The 22,122-nt window shown below is 36.3% G+C and overlaps 1 protein-coding gene across 1 annotated transcript; it reads left to right on the top strand.

Moving 5' to 3' along the window:
• The first annotated feature begins 17,761 nt into the window (after positions 1 to 17,761).
• LOC111897483 (uncharacterized) lies at positions 17,762 to 20,585 on the top strand. Its single transcript, XM_023893440.3, has 6 exons — positions 17,762 to 17,988; positions 18,515 to 18,562; positions 18,669 to 18,741; positions 19,071 to 19,111; positions 20,181 to 20,240; positions 20,389 to 20,585. The coding sequence occupies exons 1-6, from the start codon at positions 17,923 to 17,925 to the stop codon at positions 20,440 to 20,442; spliced, it is 342 nt and encodes a 113-aa protein (XP_023749208.1). The 5' UTR covers positions 17,762 to 17,922; the 3' UTR covers positions 20,443 to 20,585.
• Positions 20,586 to 22,122: the final 1,537 nt, after the last annotated feature.

The following is a 22,122-nucleotide window of genomic DNA, read 5'->3' as shown; positions in this document are numbered from 1 at the left end:
ATCGGCCGATCTCTACGTGACAACCCGGAATTTCTATCTAGTACAAACCCTACATTTCAATCAAAGTCAAACTTTCTTCTGCTAACTATTAGCACTTTTGGAGTCCGTTTGAGCATTCTAAGCTTAAATACATAAAAGGAATAAGGGAAAGGAAGTGTCAATTGAACTTGTCAACTACCAAGCAAGCCTTTAGCCCTCAAAAGAGGAGTTTACGGCCAAGACAATTGAGTTTACGGTCGTAAAGTCAACGTGGCCGTAAACTCCATGGTATATATATGATCCTTAGTGATTTTTACTCACTTTTCACCTTTCAAGCCCAAGAAATCAGATTTCTCTCTCAAGGATCTTGAAACTTTTGCTTCCAATCTTCCATTCATGTAAGTATATCACTCCATCTAAGTGTTATACATCACTTCCTCTTGATTCATACTTGAATCCATCCAACTTTCATCTTTGAAACTAGATCTTCAAGATCATCAAGAACACCAAGAACACTTAAGTGTTTTGGGCCGAAAACACCCTCCATTAGCCTTCAAATTGGAAGTCCTTACCTCCTTTACATGTTTATTAGTTAGGATGATGAATCAAGGACTTGAAAACACAAAGAAATGAAGAACAAAGGGTGTTTACGGCCAAGGAAATCTCCCTTGTTCGTAAACCTTAATGATGGGTGCAAATGAGCCCTAATTCCTTCCTTAGCCTTAGAACTAGGTATAGAACACCTCCAAAGTGAGTAAAGGACCTTAAACATCAAAATGGTACAACTTACCATGAGTTTACGGCCGTAAACTCATTAGGGCCGCAAACCCTTGGCAGTGAACTCATGGGGGGTTTACACTTAGGCCGTAAACTCCAAGGTGAAGCCCTACAACCCTTAGATGCAACCCTTTGTGCTTATAACACTTGAATCAAAGTGTTTTCCATGTTCTAGGGTGCTTATACTTGCTTAATTAGTTGCTTAATCACTAATTAGATGCATATATGCGTCGTTATGTGCTAACTAGGATCTGTGTGTGTGCTCAAGTCTTCACTTGACACCTAGCATCCAATACCACTTGTTCATCCAATCTACTCACTACAGGTGAGTTCATACCCCTTAATCAACCTTTTAAATGATTTTAAAGGCTTTTAGGGGGGAATAAAAGTTGAAACATTATAGTTATTATATCAATCACATGTGATTAATAACTATCAAACAAATGGATTTACTATGCTTTTAACTGTTTTATCAATCAAACTACTTCAAACAGTTTATCAAACTCTTCTACATGTTATACTCTTTATCAAACTCACTTTTATATGCTAAACCTTTTCTCTTATAGCTTTTAAACTTATATATTATCAAACCCATGTCTAATACATATATAGTTATATAAGTAGGTTTGAAGGACTTAGGACTGATAACTCACTTTATTTTCTGTTCCTTGTTTGGTTGTGGACTTAGAGTACCTTGTTGTTTGTCCGAGTGTCGTTGGATACTTAGTTGTATACTATGTATATATGTATAGATATAAAGGCTTTTATCTCAGTTCAATACATTCAGTCATACAAACAATTCTACTAGTAAACTATAATAGGTATAGTTTAGGAAGATACTACTCATTACTTCTAGTTCAATGAAGCATACAAAGAGCCAGTTTATTCATGAGTCAATACATACTATTATGAGAAACTATACAAATATATTACGATGAGAAACTAAGAGAACTTACTATTATGAGAAACTATACAAACATACTATGATGAGAAACAGATAGAGAATACTATAACGAGAAACAATACTCTAGTACATACAATACATATACAAATATACTATAACATAAATGTGAACCACTGTTTCGGGGCATGTCATCACTACTATGGCTCGATTTGTAACCAGAGTCTCCTGGAGGGAGAGCGTGAATTTGCGTATAGATCTATACTGGATGGACTATCCTACACTTTGTTTCTAGCTACAGTGGAACTTGCAGGTCTACGGGTGCCAAATGTCATTACTTCCGATGTATTTCATCGTCGTGTTTTTAGTCGATAGTATGGTACAATCAAATCACATATTACCTAAATAAATAACCGGTTTAAGGTAGTTAGTATAGCAGTAGTTACTACAATACAACACTACAGTACTATATTGTTTTCCCATTGCATTCACCTTGTGATCTTCTCACATAAATTATAGTGTACAAACTATATTTTGTTAATGATAGTCACACTTGGGAAACTTATTCACTTTTACGAGAAACAAACTTACAAAACACTCGGGCCTTGGTAGAAGGCTACTTTTAGTAGAAAATATAGCATTTTCTAGGAGGTACAAACACTTACAAACATTTACAAACAATTACAAACATTTACAAACAATTACAAACATTTACAAACTCATACTTCAAACATTGTTACAAACATTCTGATACAAACAATGACACTAAAATGCTTATGAACTCACCATCTTTAAAGCTGATAAACTCTTTCATAATAACTTTTATTCTCAGGTCATCTGTAGACAGGTACTGATGCCAACTTTTTAGATGATGGAGCTCGTTCAAGACTCATCTCTTATTTTGATTTACATTTTGGTGTCTTATAAACTTCCCAAAACACACTTGTATTAAAATTTTATTATTAATGCAATGGATGATGTTGTTGCTAGTTTACTACTATGCTTTGTTGTGATACTGTACATGACGTCCTCCACCCTGGAACGTTTCTGTCGTTCCGCTTTTGGGGTGTGACACTCTATTTCGGTTTCTGTGTTGTACATTGTTGTGCTGAAACTTCTAAAAATCATAACTTCCTCACATGAAGTCGGATTTAGGCGTTCTTTATACGTACGTTCTCGCTTCTATGACTATTACGACTTTTTTCAAGACTATTTATCACAAATAGTCTTATATCAACAAGTATATTTTATGTAATCAGTCATTTATATTGTTAGGCAAAAACGGGGTGTTACAAAAGTCATTCTTCCTTTTTTGTTCAGGTTCAGCAGAAAATTGGAATCCGAGAAGAAGATAAAGAAGAGATATGACCGGGAGAGAGAGAGAGTGTGTGTGTGAGAAAGAGAAGTTGGAGTCTCTATTGAAATAATTTGGTGTTGGTTTGATGGTGTCGTCGAAGGTTTCTTGGAGTCGTCGGGGGTTTCCTATAGTCACCAGAGGTGATAAATTACCAGAAGTATTTTGGAAGAGAGTGAGGGTGGGAGGAATTGGAAGAGGGTAAGAGAAAAGAGTGACAAATGATAAAAAGGGAATGACATTTTTCATTTTAAATATAAGTAACTCAAATCATTCAACTTTAACAATATAAATGACGATTCAAGTTAATTTTTAAAATAATGATTAAATGCGTAATTCGACATTTGAACCAGCTTTAAAGCTGATAAACTCTTTCAAAATAACTTGTATTCTCAGATCATCAGTAGACAGGTACCGATGCCAACTTTTGAGAAGATGGAGCTTATTCAAGACTCATCTCTTATTTTGATTTACATTCTAGTGTCTTATAAACTTCACAAAACACACTTGTATTAAATTATATTATTAATGCAATGGATGATGTTGTTGCTAGTTTACTACTATGCTTTGTTGTGATACTGTACATGACGTCCTCCACCCCGAACGTTTCCGCTGTTCCGGTTTTGGGGTGTGACAGATTGGTATCAGAGCGTTGTTTATAGTGAATTGAGTATATCAATCCATAAAGGATATACAAACTATAAACTTAAGGGGATTAAAATACTCTGACCAAGATTTTATACTTTTAAATAATAAAATATTTAACTAAGTAGACATACCTGCATTCATACTAAAATCAGTGTCACTAGGACAGAACAAAAGTATTATGATTGTTGAATATCACAAGTAGGCTTGGGGATGTATGGTCGGTTCTGGGAGTGATATAGCATGATCAACTATGTTGGTCCGAGAAATGATTAGCATATGCCCGAGAATGATTGTGATATGGCAACAAGTCTAAAAACTTACCAACACTACTATAATGATAACATTAGAACAAAACATAAACCTAAAATACTATAGGAGTATTTTGTGTTACCATAATTACTTATCTGAGAACTAAAGGTCTTTATTAGTAGGTCAATAGTTGCTAAGTGGATACGCTAATGTTATATGTCACTAGGATGTCATAGAATTAGAATCTGTGACCTTTGCTTTACTCCCTGTTCCTTGTGGATTTGGAGTTAGGGTCACTTATTCGAAGGTCTATCTTGTTTTGATTACATATAACTGGCATGCACTATACAAGTATTGAAGTAACTGATAAAGATCATCTTATAATTATCCAATTAGTACGTCTATTAGTTATTTCTTTATCCCTATTTCTCGCGTAGATAACATGGTTGGATTCCATCCCCACGGCGACCCATACTTCCCAAACGAAGGCAATGTTGGATGGCTTGAAGACAAGCCAGAAGATGATCATCCAATCCCTTTGGATGATCACCATGCTAAAGGCTTTTCTAATGGTTCTGACTCCGAGCCAGAAGTCAACAACCTACCCCAAGAGGGTCAAGTCCCAAATCTCAACCCCCAACCAACATTTCAAGGTCCCACACCCTTGTGGGCGAAAAACTTGAACCGTTGGAGTGATAAATAGGGTCAACCCTTACCCTACAATGGGGACCGAAGCTTTTACAACCTAAGCGAGGGTGGCTCAACTGACCGAGTCCCACCCATCATGGTCCGTAGGATTGCTCGGAATGTGGAGCAAGGTTGAACAGCCATCGATCGAGTCATGGAAATTGATGCCGACTTTGGCGTTAACACGGTCCGCATTCACTAACTCGAAGAGGCTATGGAAAGGACTGGAAGAGCCAACGAGACTCTATAGCAATAGCTAGCTACATCCCGAGTTGAAGTCATAGAACTTCGAGTTCGTCAGAGAGCTCATGAGCGACATCTTCAAGAGGTGTTACGTCAACTGGCAGATCTAAGGGTTCACCCGATGAATGCCCATCGCCGGTAGAAGATGTCTGAATTATCTTTTGGTTTAAGGAATAGCCTTTCTTATCTGTGCTCTATGAACCACTTTCCTGTAAAATATTTCTGTCTTTCAATACACTATCTAGACTGCTAAGCTGTCAACATTTTCCTTTATATGGTTTGATGTAAGACCTACTGTTAGGTCATTTTTCCCGAACTCATTTACACCATTAATACCAGTAATATTGGCAGTTATCTAACCTATTGGAAAGTCCATACCCTTGTGTTTTCCCTATTCTATTGTCGTGTCTTTATTTCAAACACACACTAATCATAATGGTTAGACTATGGCGATTTAGTCCATGGATCACTCTCATCATACTTTACAATTGATTCTTACTATTATCATCATCTCTATAAACTCTCAGTAAAAGATGGCACCTCGCAAACGTCCTACCAAAGGCACGCCGGAAAATCAAACACCACCACCACCACCTCCACTAATCGATATGACAACTCTAAATGTTGCAGTAGCTGCGGCTGTAGCATCAGCCATGGCTCAATATCACTCTACTGGTGCCAGCGGAGGTAGAACACCTGTTCATTCTACTCAAGGTGAAATCCTCGTGCACTCGAGAGAGTGCTCCTACAAGGATTTCACCAATTGCAAGCCAAAGTCCTTTAAAGGGACTGGCGGAGTCATTGCCCTCTCGCAATGGTTCGAAAAGATGGAGTCGATCTTCGCGATCTGCTCCTGCCCAGCAGGGAGCAAGGTCAAGTTTGCTGCTTGCACCTTCGAGGAAAAAGCCCTGAAATGGTGGAATAGCCATGTCAAGTCACTAACTCTAATAGTGGCAAACGATATGGGTTGGGAAACCCTGAAAGACCTCATGATTGAAGAATACTGCCCACGGGGCGAAATCCAGAAATTAGAACAAGAACTATGGAGCCTAACCATGAAGGGCTCCGACATAGTTTCCTATACCGCCAGATTCAGCGAGCTGGTGGCCCTATGTCCCAACATGGTTCCCACAGAGGGAAAGAAAATAGAGAGGTATATATGGGGGCTGGTGCCTCCATTTCAGGGGAATGTACTAGCTTCAAACCCCGCTACCTTTGATAGTGCCAAGCGATTGACACAACAACTCATTTACCATGGGGTCCGTACCCCGTCAACAACAACAACCCTAGCCATCTCAGATGTCACAACTAGGAATTTTGATGCTTTGTAACAACAACAATGATAACAAATATGAACCAAAAATGTGAAAGCATGTACGATGCTTATTCGATAACAACAAAACACCCATCAAACACTTTATACAAGCACATCCAATAGTCAACAAAGAATTGGAAACCCTAGAAATCCCGGTTTAAGTCCATTTTAAACTAGGACTTCCTTATTCGGCCTAATGGGCCAATAAGTTTCCAATTTGACTATTTTGGGCTTAGAACTCTTAAATGGGCTCTAATTGGACCTATTTCCATTTATTTTAATAATTTGGGCCATATTGGGCCTAGAATGAAATAAAATACCCTAATGGACCTTATTGGGCCATAACTAACCTAATTAGCCCTAATGAGCCATAAAAATCATTCCTTGATTTATTTTGGGCCGTGAACCCTCTCCTAAGACCAATTGGGCCAAAAATCACCTAATTAGGCCATAAAATGGACTTAAGCATCAAAAAGGCCCAATTTCTTTTCTTTTTCTCCTCTTCTCGGCCCAACTACATAAATGAGGGGGGGAGTTGACTTTCCACTTGCCACCTCCTTATTATATTTTGGTTCTCCATGCAATATCTCATATTCCAAGCAACCATCCTATCAACACTCTCTCTTCTCCTCTCCTTTCTGCTCTCGGCCGAGAACACAAGAGAAAGACATACACACACAATTCACTCAAACACTCTCAAAGAACACTCTCACTTTCTCCATAAATTTTTCGAGAATTAGAAGCATTCCAAGGAGGTTATTCCACAAAAATCATCATCTTAGGTAAGTTGATGCTTGGATCCATGATCTAGATTCTTTGTTTTATCAAAAATCTTTCTTAACTCATTTAAACTCATGATCACCATCTTAGAAACCTCTAAGTTCGAGATCTTCCAAGAAGGCTTGCTAGGACCAAATTTTCTTCATCTCTTCCTTCTAAATTGAAAAACAACAAGCAAAGGTGAGTTCATACCCCTCTTTTTCGGTTTTACAAGCTTTATGGGGGAGAATACAAGTAAAATGTGTAGATCTATGTGTATGTATGATTTTATGCATGTATGTGTGATTGTAAGTGTTTATGTGGTAAATATGCAACAAAAAGAGAACAAATCTCGAGATCTATGACATAAGAAGGAAAACAAACATGATCTAAGGTATACCACACTAAAAAAGTCAAGAAAAATACCCTCTAAGATTTAAAATAGACATATTGTAACATAAAACAAATTTTGGGGCTTAAATTGTCAAATAAACAAAAGTTGGGTGAAAAGTTGCCATTCACGGTTTTCTTGAGGGTCAAAAGAGTCAAAAAAGTTAAAATAATTTTTTTTATGAAAATTATGCTCTTCAAAGGACTTGAAATGTAAATATTATCTTAATGGGCCAATTTTTGGGCTTTTCGGCCCATTAAGCCCAAAGTTGCAAAAAATCTGATTTTCAAAGGGCTAAAATGAAAATTTTCTCAAAACAGGGGTTAAAAAGGTAAACAAAATTATTTCAGGGGTTAAAATGCTTTTCTTTACCAAAAAGGATAAAAAATGTAAAGTTTTTGGATTTTGGGCCAAAATTGTAAAAGTTGCAAAAGTTTGGGCTTTAACCGAAAAACACTTTTCTGGAAGGGCTGAAGCTGCCAAAGAATAAAATTTGAGCTAAAAATATCAATTGAGTAAGTCTATAGGTCAATTGTGTCAAGAAAATGATTTAAGGGCTTGAAATGACTTTTTTTTTATAAAAGGGACTAAAATTGTCATATTTATTAAAGAAAGGCTGAAATGGGTCAAACCAATATTTTGAATCAATTCTTTTACTATCAAGATGTTTGAGTAAAAAAATACAAAACTACAACTCTTGAAGATGAATATATGTATAATTCCAAGAATCGTTAACAACAACCGAGCGGCCTCGTGCCAATCCAAAATAACAATCGTCCAATCAAACCTTCCAATAATTATACAAATCCTAAAAACAAGTAAACAATCCAAACTTTGGGCTTGAAAGTCCAATCATGCTTGTTGGGGCCTTCGTGACCCATTAACATGATTTTGGGCCCAATGAATAGTAATAAATGTTATTGGGCCTCCTACAACCCAATTTCATATTTAAGGGACCCTCAATGGCTTTTAAGTGCTATTGGGCCTTAGTGTCCCATTAGTACTGCTAGTAAGGTCCAAGTAAACAAATACGGGTCGATAATCAATAGTAATCAAAGTCAATTGGGATTTAGTGAGTAATAACGGGTGACACCAACGTGTGCGGGTCGTAGTCTGTAGGGGTGCAAACAAGCCGAGCTGAGCCCGAGCCTGGCCAGGCTCGGCTCGGGCTCGTTTAAGTTATATGAGGCTCGAGGTCGATCTCGGCTCGATTCGATTTTTCTTGTACTAAGCTCGGCTCAAGCTCGTAAAGAATTATCCAAGCTCGGCTCGGGATCGGGCTTGACTGGTTTTTATCTGACGTGCCTAAATAAGCTTAAGCTCGGCTCGAGCTCGTTAAGAAGCTCATTTACTAATACCCTAAATCCGTAATTCCTCTAATATATTTTTATTTTAATATATATAAATAATAATAAATTATATTATATAAAGGCTCGTTTAGGCTCGCAAGCCTAATCGAGCTTAATGACATAGGCTCGAGCTCGAGCTCGTTTAATAAACGAGCTTAATATTAAGTTCGAGCTCGGCTCGGGCTCGTTTAAAATCGATTTCGAGTCGAGCTTTTAATGATCCGATCCCGAGTAGCTCGTGAGTAGCTTGGCTCGTTTGCACCCCTAGTAGTCTGTAGTTATAATCAAAGTCTCCTGGAGGGAGAGCGAGAGTTTGTGTATAGATCTATACGGGGGTGACTACCCCACACCTTATTTGTTTGCTACAGTTAGACTCGGCCAGTCTAGGGTGACAAAATCTTAAGATCAATTCTGGCGTTCACCAGAGTGCCAAGACAGACGAATTAGTCATTATCATGCATGGTTATAACAACTCACATAAATAAATCCAATATAAATCAAGTAATCAAGGTAATTCAAAATCATTCACGTGATGGATAACCATTCAAACCGTTATATGATATTTTTATTTTGGAAAACATCGGGTTTTCCGAGGAAGTTCAACATTTTCACTTGTACGTTTAATACAAAGTTTTTCAATTATACATGTTTTGAAATCATCATGCATATATTTACGGATCTTCACACCTTTTTATAAACAATGGTCTTTTCAGAAAATATTGGATTTTATGGGTTGTTTTCGTTCAAACTACACAAAACATTTTCATATCAAACCTACTTATGAACTCACCAACATTCCATATGTTGACCATTTTTCAAAATAACTTGTATTCTCAGGTAACAGGTAGGCTGAGGAGTAAGTACCAAGTATGTTAGTGTGTTTTGCTTTTGAAAACTATCAAACAATTTATGTATGGATTTGTAACGTTAAAACAATGTACTTGATGTGAACAATGTCAGTTGTAATATATTGATGCATGGTGATGTGTATGTTATGATTCATGTATATTCATTGTGATGATATTCAATTTAAGTCGCACGATCCCTCGGACGTTTCTGCCGTCTGATTCGGGGGTGTGACATCAGAACCCTCCAAAGCCGCTGATAACAAGCAGAAGTCCTGGGATGACAAGAGGAAGCAGAAAGCTGCCAAAAAGCAGAGAGTCATGCCGGTTCATGTTGCGATAGCACCTGCCGCTGCTGCTCCAGTAAAGCAGTACGCTAGAAACTTGATGAAGTGCAACAAATGCAATTTCCACCACAACGGTTCCTGCCAGGAAATGCAGTGCTCTAACTGCAACAGGAAAGGACACACTGTCCATTTATGCAAAGCTCCGGCAAGGCCGATCACCCAAGTCCCCGACGCTGGTGTAGGCCAGGCTTGCTACGGTTGTGGCGAGGTGGGCCACTACAAAAGGAACTGCCCGAAGGCAGGGAATGTCGGTGGAGTGGGAAGAGTTTTGGCTATAGGCCACGAGGAAGTAGTTGTCGACCCTACAGTGGTCACTGGTACGTTCCTCCTCGATAATTCTTATTCATGCATACCATTTGATAGTGGAGCGGAGAGAAGTTTCGTGAATCAGAAATTTGCTCGCCTACTTAAACAACAATCATGCACACTTAAAGAACCATTCACTGTAGAAATGGCTAACGGGAAAACTGAGAACACTCGCAGTATATACATAGGATGTACCCTAACTCTAGATAGTCATACCTTCTCAATTGACCTCATGCTGGTCTTAATTAAAAGTTTTGACGTCATAATCGGCATGGATTGGTTGAGTCTTCATCGCACCGACATCATGCGTTACGAGAAAGTTGTTCGCCTTAACCTTCCATCTAACGAAACTCTTATTATCTATGGCGACAAACCCGACAAGAGCCTTTGTATCATCTCAAGTATTCAAGCACAGAAGTACTTACGTAAGGAATATCGTGCATTCCTTGCTCATGTTGTCGATACGAGCTAGGAAACGAAAGACCTAAAGAACATTCCGGTAGTGCGCGACTTTCCCGACATCTTTCCAGAAGAACTACGAGGATTGCCTCCGCAACAACAAGTCGAGTTCAGAATCGACTTAGTCCCAGGAGCTACCCCAGTAGCCAAATCACCCTACCGATTAGCACCAGCTGAGATGCAGGAACTATCTGGTCAACTTAACGAATTGCTCAGCAAGGGATTTATCAGACCTAGTTTTTCACCATGGAGAGCACTGGTCTTGTTCGTTAAGAAGAAAGACGGATTGTTTTGTATGTGTACCGATTACAAAGAACTTAACAAGCTTACAGTAAAAAATCGTTACCCTTTGCCTCGCATAGATGATTTATTTGACCAACTGCAAGGGACGAGTTACTTTTCCAATATTGATCTAAGGTCCAGATATCACCAGTTACGAGTGCTAGAGGAGGATGTTCCGAAGACAGCCTTCCGAACACGTTACGGGCACTACGAGTTCATGGTGATGCCTTCGGATTGACCAATGTGCCCGCAGTATTCATGGACTTGATGAATAGGGTATACCGTCCTTACTTAGATCAATTCATCATCATCTTCATTGATGACATACTGATCTACTCTCGAAGTAAGGAGGAGCATGGCGATCATCTGCGACAAGTTCTAGGAACCTCACGATTATAGAAGCTCTATGCGAAGTTCTCAAAATGTGAATTTTGGATCCGAAGAGTTGAATTCTTAGGACAAAATTAAAGCCATTGAGAACTGGTCAGCACCGAAGACGCCTACGGAAATTTGCCAGTTTCTAGGTCTCGCTGGCTACTATCGCAGATTCATACAGAACTTCTCGCGAATTGTGAAACCTCTTACAACATTGAACGAGAAAGGCGTGGCCCTTGACTAGGAAGAGAAGCAAGAAAAAGCGTTTCAAACGCTGAAACAAGCCTTATGCACCGCACCGATACTATCCCTCCCTGAAGGGATAGAAGACTTCGTGGTATATTGCGATGCATCCAACCAGGGGCTCGGTGTGTTCTGATGCAACGAGGTAAGGTCATCACTTATGCCTCGACCCAGCTAAAGACACACGAGGTAAACTACACCACACACGATCTTGAGCTAGGAGCAGTGGTGTTTGCTCTGAAGATCTGGAGACAGTATCTGTATGGTACGAAAAGCACTATCTTTACAGACAAAAAAAAGTTTACAACACATACTCGACCAGAAGGAGCTCAACATGAGACAGCGACGGTGGATCGAGCTACTCAATGACTACGAATGCGAAATTCGTTATCATCCGGGTAGAGCCAACGTAGTAGCAGACGCCCTAAGTCGGAAAGAACATTATGGTCGAAGAGTCAAATCATTGACCATGACTATCCATTCACATCTGTCCACAAAAATCAAAGAGGCTCAATTCGAAGCCGTGAAACTCGGAAACATGGCAGGTGACTCCCTTAGAGGGATGGAGAAGAACTTGGAAGTCAAGAGTGGTGGAGCCTTATATCTCATGGACTGGATCTTGACACCGAAACACGGTGGCTTCAAAGACTTGATCATGACCGAGACGCACAACACTAGATATTCCGTCCACCCAGGTTCGGATAAGATGTATCCGGATCTTAAAAAGTTATACTCGTGGCCTAACATGAAATTGGAAATTGCTACCTTCATGAGTAAATGCGTTACTTGCGCTATGGTCAAGGTCGAATACCATAAACCCTTCGGCTTACTACAATAGCCCGAGATACCAGAATGGAAGTGGGAGCGGATCACAATGGACTTCATAACCAAGTTGCCCAAGACAATGGATGTAATTGATACCATTTGGGTCATCGTCGATAGATTGACCAAGTCCGCACACTTCCTGCCTATCAAAGAAACTGACAAGATGGAGAATCTTACAAGAACATACCTTCGGGAGATCGTATGACTGCACGGTGTTCCTATATCCATTATCTCCGATAGAGATAGTAGATTCACTTCGAGGTTCTGGCAGTCGCTACAAAGTTCCCTTGGAACCAGGCTAGACATGAGTACATCCTACCATCCTCAGACTGACGGACAAAGTGAGAGAACTATCCAAACCCTAGAAGATATGTTGCGACCTTGTGTGATCAACTTTGTGAAGGCATGGGATACCCATTTACCCATTGTCGAGTTTTCCTACAACAATAGTTATCACACGAACATCAAGGCTGCTCCATTTGAAGCCCTCTATAGCCGGAAGTGCAGATCCCCTATGTGTTGGGCTGAGGTGGGTGACACCCAGCTAGCTAAAGGACGACTTCCTGACAACACTCTCACAGGTCCGGAGATCATTCATGAAACGACAGAGAAGATCGTTTAGATTCGTGACGATTGAAAGCCTCTAGAGACCGACAGAAAAGCTACGCAGACAAACAAATGAAACGTTTAGAATTCCAGGTGGGAGATCATGTTCTTTTGAGAGTCTCACCCTGGAAGGGCTTGATACGCTTCGGAAAAGCATGGGAAGCTTAATCCAAGATACATAGGGCCATTTGAGATTCTCGCTAGAATCGGCCCTGTAGTTTACGAACTCAACCTACCCCGTGAACTTAGTAACATACATTCTACCTTCCACGTCTCGAACTTGAAAAAGTGCCTATCCGACGAGACTCTTGTTATCCCACTCTACAAGATCGAGGTCAAAGAGAGCCTCAACTTCGTGGAGGAACCAGTAGAGATCATGGACCGAGAGGTCAAAAAAATGAAGCAAAGCCGTATCCCGATAGTGAAGGTTCGCTGGAACGCCAAGTGAGGATCAGAATTCACTTGGGAGCGCGAGGATCAAATGAAACTGAAATATCCTCGTCTTTTCGCTTCGTTATTTGTAATTAGTTATGGCTTAAACTCTAATTTCGGGACGAAATTCTCTCTAACGGGGGGATGATGTGACAACCCGAAATTTCTATCTAGTACAAACCCTACATTTCAATCAAAGTCAAACTTGCTTCCGCTAACTATTAGCACTTTTGGAGTCCGTTTAAGCATTCTGAGCTTAAATACTTCAAAGGAATAAGTGAATGGAAGTGTCAATTGAACTTGTAAACTACCAAACAAGCCTTAAGCCCTCAAAAGAGGAGTTTACGGCCAAGACAATTGAGTTTACGGTCGTAAAGTCAACGTGGTCGTAAACTCCATGGTATATATATGATCCTTAGTGATTTTTACTCACTTTTCACCTTTCAAGCCCAAGAAATCGGATTTCTCTCTCAAGGATCTTGAAACTTTTGCTTCCAATCTTCCATTCATGTAAGTATATCACTCCATCTAAGTGTTATACATCACTTCCTCTTGATTCATACTTGAATCCATCCAACTTTCATCTTTGAAACTAGATCTTCAAGATCATCAAGAACACCAAGAACACTTAAGTGTTTTGGGCCGAAAACACCCTCCATTAGCCTTCAAATTGGAAGTCCTTACCTCCTTTACATGTTTATTAGTTAGGATGATGAATCAAGGACTTGAAAGCACAAAGAAATGAAGAACAAAGGGTGTTTACGGCCAAGGAAATCTCCCTTGTTCGTAAACCTTAATGATGGGTGCAAATGAGCCCTAATTCCTTCCTTAGCCTTAGAACTAGGTATAGAACACCTCCAAAGTGAGTAAAGGACCTTAAACATCAAAATGGTACAACTTACCATGAGTTTACGGCCGTAAACTCATTAGGGCCGCAAACCCTTGGCAGTGAACTCATGGGGGGTTTACACTTAGGCCGTAAACTCCAAGGTGAAGCCCTACAACCCTTAGATGCAACCCTTTGTGCTTATAACACTTGAATCAAAGTGTTTTCCATGTTCTAAGGTGCCTATACTTGCTTAATTAGTTGCTTAATCACTAATTAGATGCATATATGCGTCGTTATGTGCTAACTAGGATCTGTGTGTGTGTGCTCAAGTCTTCACTTGACACCTAGCATCCAATACCACTTGTTCATCCAATCTATTCACTACAGGTGAGTTCATACCCCTTAATCAACCTTTTAAATGATTTTAAAGGCTTTTAGGGGGGGGGATACAAGTTGAAACATTATAGTTATTATATCAATCACATGTGATTAATAACTATCAAACAAATGGATTTACTATGCTTTTAACTGTTTTATCAATCAAACTACTTCAAACTGTTTATCAAACTCTTCTACATGTTATACTCGTTATCAAACTCACTTTTATATGCTAAACCTTTTCTCTTACAGCTTTTAAACTTATATATTATCAAAACCATGTCTATTACATATATAGTTATATAAGTAAGCTTTGAAGGACTTAGGACTGATAACTCAGTTTATTTCCTGTTCCTTGTTTGGTTATGGACTTAGAGTACCCTATTGTTTGTCCGAGTGTCGTTGAATCCTTAGTTATATATTATTACATATGTATAGATATAAAGGCTTTTATCTTAGTTCAATACATTCAGTTATACAAACAATTCTACTGAAGATACTACTCATTACTTCTAGTTCAATGAAGCATATAAAGAGTCAGTTCATTCATGAGTCAATACATACTATTATGAGAAACTATACAAATATAATATGATGAGAAACTGAGAGAACTTACTATTATGAGAAACTATACAAACATACTATGATGAGAAACAGATAGAGAATACTATAACGAGAAACAATACTCTAGTACATACAATACATATACAAGTATACTATAACATAAATGTGAACCACTGTTTCGGGGCATGTCATCACTACCATGGCTCGATTTGTAACCAGAGTCTCCTGGAGGGAGAGCGTGAATTTGCATATAGATCTATACTGGATGGACTATCCTACACTTTGTTGCTAGCTACAGTGGGACCTGTAGGTCTACGGGTGCCAAATGTCATTACTTCCGATGTCTTTCATCGTCGTATTTTTAGTCGATAGTATGGTACAATCAAATCACATATTACCTAAATAAATAACCGGTTTAAGGTAGTTAGTACAACAGTAGTTACTACAATACAACACTATAGTACTATATTATTTTCCCATTGCATTCACCTTGTGATCTTCTCACATAAATTATAATGTACAAACTAGATTTTGTTAATGATAGTCACACTTGAGAAAATTATACACTTTTACGAGAAACAAACTTACAAAACAGTCGGGCCTTGGTAGAAGGCTACTTTTAGTAGAAAATATAGGATTTTGTAGGAGGTACAAACATTTACAAACAATTACAAACATTTACAAACTCATACTTCAAACATTGTTACAAACATTTTGATACAAACAATGACACTAAAATGCTTATGAACTTACCATCTTTAAAGCTGATAAACTCTTTCAAAATAACTTGTATTCTCAGGTCATCAGTAGACAGGTACCGATGCCAGCTTTTGAGAAGATGGAGCTTGTTCAAGACTCATTTCTTATTTTGATTTACATTTTTTATGTCTTATAAACTTCACAGAACACACTTGTATTAAATTATATTATTAATGCAATAGATGATGTTGTTGCTAGTTTACTACTATGATTTGTTGTGATACTGTACATGATGTCCTCCACCCCCGATCGTTTCCGCCGTTCCGATTTTGGGGTCTGACACTCTATTTTGGTTTCTGTGCCGTACACTGTGGTGCTGAAACTTCTAAAAATCATAACTTCTTCAAATGAAGTCTGATTTAGGCGTTCTTTATATGTACGTTCTCGCTTCTATGACTATTACGACTTTTTTCAAGACTATTTATCACAAATAGTCTTATATCATCAAGTATATTTTATGTAATCAGTCATTTATACTGTTAGGCAAAAACGGGGTGTTACAAAATTCATTCTTCCTTTTTTGTTCAGGTTTAGCAGAAAATTGGAATATGAGAAGAAGATAAAGGAGATAGATGACTGGGAGAAAAAGAGAGAGAGAGTGTGTGTGAGAGAGAGACAAGTTGGAGTCTTTAGAGAAATAATTTGGTGTTGGTTTGATGGTGTCGCCAAAGGTTTCTTGGAGTCGTCGGGGGTTTCCTATAGTCACCAAAGGTGATAAATTACCATAAGTATTTTGGAAGAGAATTAGGGTGGGAGGAATTGGAAGAGGGTAAGAGAAAAGAGTGACAACTGATAAAAAAATGTCATTTTTCTTTTTAAATATAAATAACTCAAATCGTGCAACTTTAACAATATAAATGATGATTCAAGTTAATTTTTAAAATAATGATTAAATGTGTAATTCGACATTTGAACCAGAGACGAGTTATATATCTAAAAGTTAAGTTGAACTATATTGTAAATTGGTTCAAAATATTAAGTTTATATAAAAAATACAGTCTTTTAAACAAAACAAAAAAAAAAAAACAAACAAAAAAGAATATGGAATAAAAATAATAATTAAAGGATATAGATTCACATTTCACCTTAAACCTACTAAATGACTAAACGTGATGATGGATCTAGGGGTGACAATGAGCCTGGGTTGGATCATAAACGGACTGTCATGTTTAATTAAATGGGTTGAAAATCTATACCCAATCCAATCTATTTAAATAAACAGGTTAAGAATGCCCAAATCAACCAAACTTTTTTGGTGATTGGGTTGAAATTGAGTTGACCTGTATTGTTTTTCCAACCCAACCTATTTAAACAGGTTAAATACTGGTTGACCCGTTTAAATTTTCATAAAAAACCCATTAAAAATCAAATAATCCATCAAATAAAAATACATACAATTTAAAAGTTATAATAATTGTTATACAATAACAACTTTATATGTCCATAACACAAACACAAATAAGTGTTTACATTTACATGCATCAAAGATTATAAATGTTTAATTTCTAAATTCTATACAACGGAACCATCACTTTTACCAACTTGAATTTAAGTATCGATTACTAAACTCATGGTTTTTTATAAATAAAAAATAATCAAAATAAGCAACTAAACAATAATACTAAATAAATATAAATATAAAAAATATTTAAAAATATTAATCCTAACCCATTTCATTTAACTAAATGAATTAGATAGATTGAACTATTTAATTAAATGAACTCAAAATCTCGACCCAAACTCCAATTGGGTTTACTTTGGGTTGGATAGGCCGGGTTCTCGTTTGGATTGCCAACTCATGGATCACAACCCGGTACGATTCGTTTTGAAGTGGGTCTCTTGAAACATCCATATCTGTTGAGGCGAACTTCGACACGCATACGATATCTTTCTGAGTAATCTGCGGGAATCGTAGGTTGTATAGCGACACGATCCTGCGATCCCTTGTGTAATCTGTGCACAACACGGTGCTCGTCGCTTCTGAAAATCTCAAAAATTTCAACGCAGATAAAGGGAAGCCATGGATGAGCTTGAATTTCAACGGGTTCTTCATCTCTTTCCCGTTGTCCGTACTCGCGATTACAATGTAAATCTTTCACTTTTCTTTGTATCTGATTTATAAATCGCTCGCAAATAACATCTATGCCATATTAATTCATGAAATTGATAACCCTAAGGTTTTCTACAAATAATTTTGTTTGAAACCTGTTGGTGATTGATAAGCAACAAAATTCAATCTAGTTTTGCAATTGAAAAGCCCTTAATTTGACATATAGAGTTTTAATGTGGCTCTTTCTCGTGAGTTCGTAACAAATTACAATAAGGGCAAGCTGGCAAGGGTTTAATTGAATTGATTACTGTTGTCTATCTCGAACGATTCTTATGGATGATTTCGTTATGTTTCAATTGGAGATATACGTTACAGTATAATTTTGTTCAAGAACATAGAGTATATCAAAGCGAAAGCTTAATTTCAAATCTAGTAGTGAAAAAGAAAACATTTTTTTGTAGTGTCTGGAATCTTAAACATTCTGAAGTTGAATTTTGTGAAAAACATTTTATTGGTGGTAATCAAATTAGTTCTAATTGATGTTATAATTTTATATTTTTAGGCTGAGTCTGAAATGCAAAGACAATTAACAAGTCAGGCATCCAGAAGGGTATTCTTCTTCTTTATCATACCTTTTTTTGAATTTGGATTAAACATTTAAACTTCATTTTATTTTCTCAATTTCTCTTTTCCAACAATTTATATAATCAAAACAGCTAAGAGAGCGGATGAATTCACAAATTGAAGGGGGATCAAGTGAAGCTGTAGTTGGAGGTATTGATGGACAAGGTAATTAATTAATTAATTTCCATGTAATCTTGATATTAAATCATAAATCTTGATATACAGATAAATATTTTATGGGTTTCTTGTAAATTATAAAAATAAATAATCCTTATAGAGAAAGGTATCCAGTTCAATGAACTCTTTAGTCTTTTCCCACCAGTCGCCAAGTCCCTGTTTTTTTTTTTTTTTTTTTTATTATTATTTTTTTTTCAATATAGTCAATGAACAGTCTGAATGCGAGTAAATGACCATTTTACCCTTCTGTTTGGACAATACCTAAGTATGTAGTCTCTACTATATAATCTTTATGTAAATTTGTTGCTTTTCAACAGATGCATTTTGGCAGAAACTGAAGATTGCTGCTGCAAAGAAGGTACAGCTTTTTTTTCATAATGTTTTAGTAGGAAAATATGTTGATAGTATATTTTTTTTAAAATAGTTTCATTTATACGTTTATTATAACATCTTACTTTAATTTCTTTATATTACAACATTGTATTTTCATATTTTATGGCATTATAGTTTGAAGAATAAATTAAATTATAGAATTCTACTTTTACTTTTAAACTTTTTTCTTATCAAGATTCAAATGCATTTCACTTTGAAAAATTTAGCCAATTACAACATTGTACTTTTTTTTTCTTATTAGGAAAATATAATTTGTATAATCATACCCATTTATGGGAGTGAAAAATGCTTTGTTTTTAGATGGCATTGCTGTAATTAGATAGATCTTTTAAAGTCAATGTTGTAATAGGAAGAAATGAAAGTAGGATGCTATAAAAAAATCAATGGATGTGTGTTGCTATTTCTTACACTCCTAAGAAAAATTTGAATGTACAATTGCTATAATTAGGTAGATTTTTCATAGTTCAATGCCTTAATTTGAAATAAATTAATCAAAAGTACAATGTTGTAACAGAGAGAATTAAAACTAAGATGCTATAACTATAATACATAAATAAATGAAAACACATTGTTATTTCTTGCATTTAGTTCTATCATTATTTTTATTAAATATTATACATGAATAAATGAAAGCACAACCGTCAAATTTTTTGTCCCGCCAAAAAAGGTGAAACTGAGACTCGCTCTTGACCGCTAGTCTGTGCAAAAGACGTTAATGCTCTTATCATCTGAAATAGCCCTAGAAAGCTTGTCCCATCCTGTCCCACATTTAAGCTGCTTTTATTACATGGGACAAGATGGGAGGGCTATTTTCGATGATGAGTATGAGAAGGGCATTAACGTCATTTATAAAGACAAGAAATCACAAGGGAGTCTCGGTCCCACCTTTTTGGGTAGACAAAAAATTGCAATTTTTTCCGGTTAAGATCGGTCTGGTCCGAGTCATAGTCCAATGCACGCTAAAAAGTAAATACAGTCTGTCTTGTCTTGTTTTGTCATGTCATGTTATGTTCTATCCTCTGTTTATGTTACAGGTTGGGAATGCTGATGCAGAGGGGTTCGTGAAGGCGTTCCAACATGTATATAGGAAGCTTGTGAGTACCCACCTTAATCTCTCTCTCTCTCTCTCTCTCTCTCTCTCTTTTTTTTTTTTTTTTTTTTTTTTTTTTTTTGTTAACAGCATCGATTGTTTTAAATTATATAATAACGAAACTCATGTTTGGTAATGTGTTGATTTTTCAGGTTTTTGAGGAGCTATCTTTAACAGCTGCTCAACGCTTTGTTAATTCGTCTTAAGATTTTAGATCATTCATAATTTCATATGCTTGTTTTTGTGGAACTGTTTATTTTCCGTTTATTTGATAGAATTTGCTTTATTTACTTGTGATGTTGTAATTTATGGCAGCTGAGCGGATTGGTCCAGCTGTAATTATTTTTAACTTTTTTTTTTTACTTGAGAATAGTGGTTAGTTAACAAAAATTTAAGTAAAAATGTTGTCATTATATATGAGTATAAAAACAATGTCATTTACGTATTGGATAATAAGCAAATGTACTTTTTGATATAGTAACGCTTTTATAAGCAATTAAATGCTTATATATCAATAGAATACAACAAAGAGAACTCCAAAAATGGTCATTGTGGTTTGAATTTTTTTTATTAAGGTCTAAAAAATTTTCAAGTTGCAAAAATAATTCCTATTTAAAGGTTTTATTGTGGATTTTGTTCTAGATAGCTTGAAAGGACTGTTTTATTTTTTTATTATAACATTTTAATAATATAAAAAAAATCTCAACAAAAAAACACAACAATTTGATATATTTTGGCAGCCGAATAATAGCAAAGTAACTATTATAGCAACATGTCTTACTATTTTAATTATTTAAAAAAATATATATTGCTATCAATTATTATTTAGTGAATGACTATTGGATTCTTCATATCCCCCCATTACTCTTCATACTCAGTGAACATTATAACAAACATTATTATGAGTTTTATGAGTATAGTTATACACTACTATAATGAGCATTCATATCATACATCACCTTTCAACTTCTTTGTCTAGTATAAATAGTGAATATTATATATTGTAAAGTTTGATGATTTCATCACAAGTATTAGAATAAAAGTTCTCTCTACTCTCATATCTTTCTTTACTTTATAATTTATCTTGTTATTTGATCATATTTTATAACATGTTATCAGTACGACTCTACCATAAAGCTCTAACTCCTTATTGTTCTTGTAATTTTCAGGTATGTATTTTTTTTTATAATTTACATGTACAATGTTTACAACTTATTTTATGGAGTTTCTTAACTAACAATTCCTTAACATACAAGTCTTTATTTTGATTTCTATTTTCATTATGGAAAAAATTGCTAGAGGAAACTTTCTCTAGTTTTCATAGTACTAACATGTTCCTGCCGTACCAATATCATGAGAAAGGTTTAAAATAAATATGAATTAATCTCATGTCTACTTGTGTCTAAACAAAACAATGAGTTATTGATGAAAAATCACCAATTAATCCTGATCGGTTCTAGTGCATTCCCTGAAGTGAATGCAACATCATATAATCATAATAGTCATGGGTCTAACCGAGGTCGTGGAGATTATCATAATTATTATAAAAAAACAATATTACAAGTAACCACCAGAAGTTGGAAAATAGCAAAAATCCACATCTTAATGATAAAAGTGGTCAAGGCAAAAAAGAAAGTTGAAAATGTTTGTCACTGATGTGGAATGACCGATCATTGGTCTTGTACATACCTCTTACCAAAACATTTTGTTAATCTTTATCAAACTTCTCTAAAATATAAAGAAAAATATCGAAACAATTTTTTTTCAAAGTGATATTCATTAAGACCAACCAGAAATGACACATTTGGATGTTGTCGATTTTCTTGTCTACTTAGAAGGGACAAGTGATGATATGGATGGTGATTGATCAGAATAATGTGTAGTTT

This window comes from Lactuca sativa, chromosome 2 (genome assembly GCF_002870075.4).
Source record: "Lactuca sativa cultivar Salinas chromosome 2, Lsat_Salinas_v11, whole genome shotgun sequence".
Lineage (NCBI taxonomy): Eukaryota > Viridiplantae > Streptophyta > Magnoliopsida > Asterales > Asteraceae > Lactuca > Lactuca sativa.
This window is presented reverse-complemented; position numbering and strand designations above follow the sequence as displayed.